Below are 5,707 nucleotides of genomic sequence, written 5' to 3'. Positions count from 1 at the left end.
GGTATGTGCACATGAATGGAAGTGTGCACAGAGATGAGAGGTGTCACACTGCCCTGACGCTGGGCTTACAGACAGTTGTAAGATGCCGGATAAGGGAGCTGGGAATTAAACTCAGGTCCTCGGAACCAGCAGTATGTGCTCGTAACCAGTTTTGTTTGTTTGTTTGAGATGGGACCACATGCAATAGTCTGCACTGGCCTGGAATTCATAGCAATTATCATGCTCCATCATTCTGAGTGCCGAGATTATAGAGGCAAGCCGCCACAGCAGACGGCACACGTGACACACGCGAGGACCAGAGGACAGCCTCCGGTGCTGTTCTTGAGCCACTGCCCACTGTTATTTACCTCACTTTGTTTTTGTTTTTGAAACAGGGTCTTTCATTGGCCTGGGACCCATCTACGGGGCCAGGCTGGCTCACCCAGGAACCCACAGCCTCTGCTTCCCCAGTTCTGAAATCACACACACACACCACCACACCTGGACTTTTTGTTTAATGTGGGCTCTGGGGCTTGAACTCAGTTCCTCCACCTTAGAAAGCAAGCATTTTGCTTTCTCCCCAGGCCCTTTTTTTGTACTTCCTAAGCAAGGACAGCTCTGTCCACGCCAGAGACGCTGAAGTCTAATTCTGAAGCACAGAAGGAACTCCTCTAAAGCCGGGGCAGCGAGCAGCAAATGCCCACAGGCCCAGCACCTTCAGAGCCATGGCTGAGGCAGGAAAATCATGGAAAATTCGAGGACAGCCTAGGCTACAGAGTGGGACCCTACTTAAAACAAAAACGAATCAACCTCCTGAGGGTTCCAGTTCATAACTTATGTGGTTTCTGGGTCTTCCTGTTCTGTCGCCCTTTTTAACCAATGCAAGTGAGGACAGCTAGAAGCAAGGGAATACAAATAACACTCAGCCTGTGTTTCTGTTGCCATGGTGATGTTAACACGTGAAACTCACTTGAGCTCCTTTATACAGTGAAGTGGGCTGATTGCAGAGGCCAAAGAGTGAGGTCACAAACCTGAAAGGTATACAACACAGAGAGAGAGAGACAGAGACAGACAGACAGACACAGGGTGGGGGCTAACTGTGCAAAGGGCTTCATGCCACCACCTGAACCGTCTTGCTGCCTCTTATCCAGATATCAAATAAAGGACCAGCTTGCTCCTAGAGCTCCCAAGAACCAAGTCCTCCCCCTCCCCAGAGGCCTGTCAGATGTATGTTTTATAATATTCATGGCCCCTCTTGAGTTCTCACCGTCTGTCCTTCTGGCTGGAGCGAACAGTCCCTGCCACTCCCAACCCCAGGCCACCTCAGGGAGAAAAGGAGAAAGGCAAGAACAGCAGGCCCCATGCACGGCGCCCTCCTCCCCATGGCGCCCTCCTCCCCACGGCGCCCTCCTCCCCACGGCGCCCTCCTCCCCACGGCGCCCTCCTCCCCACGGCGCCCTCCTCCCCACGGCGCCCTCCTCCCCACGGCGCCCTCCTCCCCATGGCGCCCTCCTCCCCACGGCGCCCTCCTCCTCCGGCCAAATGAAGGTAAGAGAGAGAGCCGGTGGGTATGGATTTAATGAACATCTCTGAAAACCTCTGTGGGAGGAAGAGGCCCACACAGCTTGGAGACCCAGACTGATGGCAATAGGGCTCTCAGGCCTCCAGATGACCCTGCAAGACAGAAGTGGTTACGCTAGATTAGGATTGCGGCCTTTCCCACCTCACAGTAAGAAAAAACAGCTGGGCGGTGGTGGCCTTTAATCCCAGCACTCAAGAGGCAGAAGCAGGCAGATCTCTGTGAGTTCAAGACCAGCCTGGTCTACAGCGCGAGTTCCAGGACAGGTTCCAAAGTTACAGAGAGAAAGCCTGTCTTGGAAAGCAAAAACAAACAAACAAACAAAAAACAAAAAATAAGAAAGGAAGAAAAAACAAACTACTAAAAATAACTCCAGCTTTCAGAATGGTTTCAGGAATTATCCTGCCTGTGAGGGGCGGGAATAAAACATGAGATGCTCTGTCATGTTGTATAAGTAGGAGGGAAGAAAGCAGGAGGGAAGCTGCTCCCAACCTGAAGCTGGGGAAAGGCCTCAGTGTCGACTCCCTCCATCCCCCACCCCCCAGGACACGTCCCACACCCACCCTCTCTGCCTCACTAGATCCTGCCGCTAACACAGAGACACTTGGGGCCTCGGCCTCTAATCCCCCTAAACTGTCAGGGAAATGGCACACCCGCCCCACACTGTTCTGCTCTGCCGTTTCCCCGGCTTGCATTCCTTCACACCTAGACCCATAAGCCCGTGTTGCTTGTCACAAGAATAAGGCTAACACCCACCCGAGGCTGGATTCCTTCTGGCTTCTCCCAGCAGCTGAGCGTTGTGGCTTTGCTAATTAGACTCCTTTCTTGTCTTTAATTAGCTGCATGTGAATCTTGTGGGGAAGTCTTGGATCTGTGAAATAGTCTGGGACAGAAAATCAGAACGAAATTATCTCTACTGAGGGGGAAAGCCTGGGCAACAGCTTACTCTACGGACAAGTCGGAGGCTTTGTCCTAACAGCATTCACTGGTGGTCCCCACTTCACAATACCATCTCGGCGCTCACCGCCAGGCCCTGGCAGCTGCCTTGATGAATGCCAGGAAAGCAACCCAGGCAAGGCTCATGCAGGTTGCCCAGTCTGGGCTCTTTGGCCGACTATCAAGGGCTCAGGATCTGAGTCCATCTTAGAACCCAAATGAGCACCAAGTATTATTCTGATCTCCACTCGGCTTGCCCGTTGGTATCTCTGAAATACAGACCTTTTCTAGGAACACGTCTCATGGCGTGACGGCAGAAGAGTGTCCTTCCTCCAGGAAGAATGTGAGCCACAGCTCTGCTGTGGCAGCGAAAGCCAGCTGAGAGCGCTGTGGGCTCCCAGGGTTAACCGCACCCAAGACACCCGCCCAGCTCCCACTCTACACAGTTTGACCCGAAGTCAGCTCGGCAGCCGAGTCCATTAAAAACCACCTGGGGAGCCTTCAAAACCTTGGCTGCTGGGCCCCGCCCCAGACTAATTAAATAAAAATCTCTAGAGGCGGGGCCTGAGCATCAGTATTTTTCAAATGCTCCCCCGGCGGTCCTAACGTGCAGCCTGGGTCAGGAGCCACTGTAAGATCCCCCGCGGACTAGGGCTGCCCGCTCTCCTTTTGGAATCTCAAAACTCATTTGCCCTACAAGAGAAGTCCTGCCTAGGTGCCACTCTGGCCTCATTTTGAGGAAAAGTCAGGGGGAAGAAAGGGACTTCAAAGAACAGCTCCTGTTGGGGTGACATCAAGTGAAGAAGAACCCAGGCCCCACAGAAAGCCCTGGGCTTGCCCAACTCTAAATCCCCAATTCTGCTTCTTGCTCGGGCACATGTGACACCCCGGTGCCTCTGTACTCACGCGCAGCAAATTCAAGGATGTTGTCTGGTCTTTTCAGAAACATTTCTCTGAAAAACAGAAAAAAATAAGAGGAAGGCGGGTAAGGGGGGGGGGGTGTCTGTGGGTGTGGCCACTGCCCCATCTGGCTCTTTGGGAGGCAGATTAATGACAGACCTGCCCATTCTAGAAGTCATCAATAAATCAGAGGATCTTCAACTAAAAACAAAACAAACAAACAAACCAGAGGGTCTAAGGTAAGAAACAAAACCATGGAGTGGCCGGGTGTGGTGACCATGACCATGCCATTAATCTGGGCACTCAAGGGACTTAGGCAGGCAGATCCCTGTGAGTCCCAGGCCAAGCATCGGGCATCAATGAACCTAGGCCGTTTTCCTGCCACAGAGGAGCTGTGGAGCGGCCAGCAGGCTTTGTCACCTGACACACTTACAAACCCTGGACCAAACATGGCAAAAAAGAGTATCTTCCAGGTCCCCGAGGATCTCATGCTGAGTGGACAGAAACGTGACCCTGGACTGGGCTGAGGAATTTTACCATGGCTTTCTCAAGGCCAGGAGACAACAAAGCTAAAAAAAAAAATTATTTAACAACTTTAGATGCTATTAGCTCTACTACACAGCAGACAGACATGAAAATGTTATCACCAGGATGTTGGAAGTGTCTGACAGTCCAGAAAGTTCTAGGTTTCGTAAAACATTTACTAATACTATATTGCTTTATAACATCCCTGTAAAATGGCAATTATGTCTCCATTCCCCATGTAAGAAAGGAAGCCTCAGGCCGGGCGATGGTGGCCCATGCCTTTAATCCCAGCACTCGGGAGACAGAGACAGGAGGATCTCTGTAAACTGAAGGCCAGCCTGGTCTATAGAGCAAATTCCAGACCAGCCAAGGCTGTTTGAGAGACCCTGATGTGGGGCGCCCTTCAGTATATGTGTTGCTTTTATTGGTTGATGAGTAAAGCTGTTTCAGCCAATGGCTTAGCAAAGTAAAGCCAGGCAGGAAATTTGAACAGAGATAGAAAGAGTAGGTGGAATTGACGAGATGCCATGTAGCCGCCAAAGGAGAAAGAGGTACGAACATTACCAGCAAGCCACGAGCCTCAGGGTAAAATATAAACTTTTAGAAATGGGTTAACTTATAGCGAAGCCATTGATCAAACAATTATTTTAACATATTAGCCTCTGTGTGGTTATCTCATAAGCGGCTGTGGAAACTAGCAAGCGAGAGAGAAACTGACGAGGGGAGGAGCAGCAGGACAGAGAAAAGCTCCAGCCGCAAGACTCTGTCTTGAAAGCAAACAAACAACAAACCAAAAAAGGTTAATAATCATTTGCCCAAGTTTATACAGACAATAAACACAGGAGAGGGCCAGGTCTTGGGTGCCCGAGGCCAGTGTTCCCTCCTTGTTTGCTTTGCCTCTGGCTGTGGTGGCCACCAGCCACCTCCATTTCCAGGTGCTCTCGTGGCCAAAGTCCAAGGTCCAATAATTTTGCTTCCCTCCTCCTTCAGTTCAATTAGACGATTACTGAGTGTAAATTACATGCAACTATAATTTATGAGAATGATTTTAAAGTAAGAAACAAAAAATCGGGGCTAGGGAGATGAACTAAACCTCTGAAACTGAAGAACACTTGCTGCCCAAGCAAGAGGCCCTGAACCCAGAGCCCCAGTACCCAAGTCAAAAGCTGGGCCCTGACCAGGTGTCTATAACCCCAGCACTGAGGGAGCTGGAAGCCAGGGGATCATCCGAGCTCTCCAGCCATCAATCAGCCTCATGCCAGATTCAGGGAGACCCTGTGAATGAGACATAGAGCATTTGGCCTCCACATGCTTGTACAAGTGCATACACGCGCACACACACCACAAACACACACACATCACATAAACACATACACCATACACAAACACACACACACCACACACACACACACCACACACACATACCACACACATATGTACCACATACACACCATACACAAACACACACACAAACACACACACCACACACACAAACACACCACACACAAACACACCACACACACATACCACACACATACGTACCACATACACACACCATTCACAAACACACACACATACATACACACACGTGCGTGTACTCGGGTGAGTGAAAAATACAGGCCTTCCTGGAAGACCTGACAAACAAAAGGTAAGTTTCCTAAAAGGCCAAGGAGCCTCAAGTGGTTACTAAAAGACTGAAGAAACATGCCCTACAAGACACTGGGAAATGGGAGTTCTATTTGTTTCTCTATTAATTTTTAGGTTTTTTTTTTTTTTTTTTTTTTTTTT

General features: G+C 50.1%; 1 protein-coding gene across 1 annotated transcript in view; it reads right to left on the bottom strand.

Moving 5' to 3' along the window:
* Positions 1 to 1,521: 1,521 nt before the first annotated feature.
* Riiad1 (regulatory subunit of type II PKA R-subunit (RIIa) domain containing 1) overlaps positions 1,522 to 5,707 on the bottom strand; it is a 5,582-nt gene continuing 1,396 nt past the window's right edge. Inside the window, exons 3-5 of the mRNA XM_005357019.3 lie at positions 3,401 to 3,447; positions 2,315 to 2,441; positions 1,522 to 1,653 (exon numbers count right to left, since the gene is read on the bottom strand). Coding sequence (XP_005357076.1) covers positions 2,371 to 2,441; positions 3,401 to 3,447 — 118 coding nt within the window. The 3' untranslated portion in view covers positions 1,522 to 1,653; positions 2,315 to 2,370. The remainder of the gene's footprint in view (positions 1,654 to 2,314; positions 2,442 to 3,400; positions 3,448 to 5,707) is intronic.

This window comes from Microtus ochrogaster, chromosome 21, assembly GCF_000317375.1.
Source record: "Microtus ochrogaster isolate Prairie Vole_2 chromosome 21, MicOch1.0, whole genome shotgun sequence".
In the NCBI taxonomy this organism is placed as follows: domain Eukaryota; kingdom Metazoa; phylum Chordata; class Mammalia; order Rodentia; family Cricetidae; genus Microtus; species Microtus ochrogaster.
This window is presented reverse-complemented; position numbering and strand designations above follow the sequence as displayed.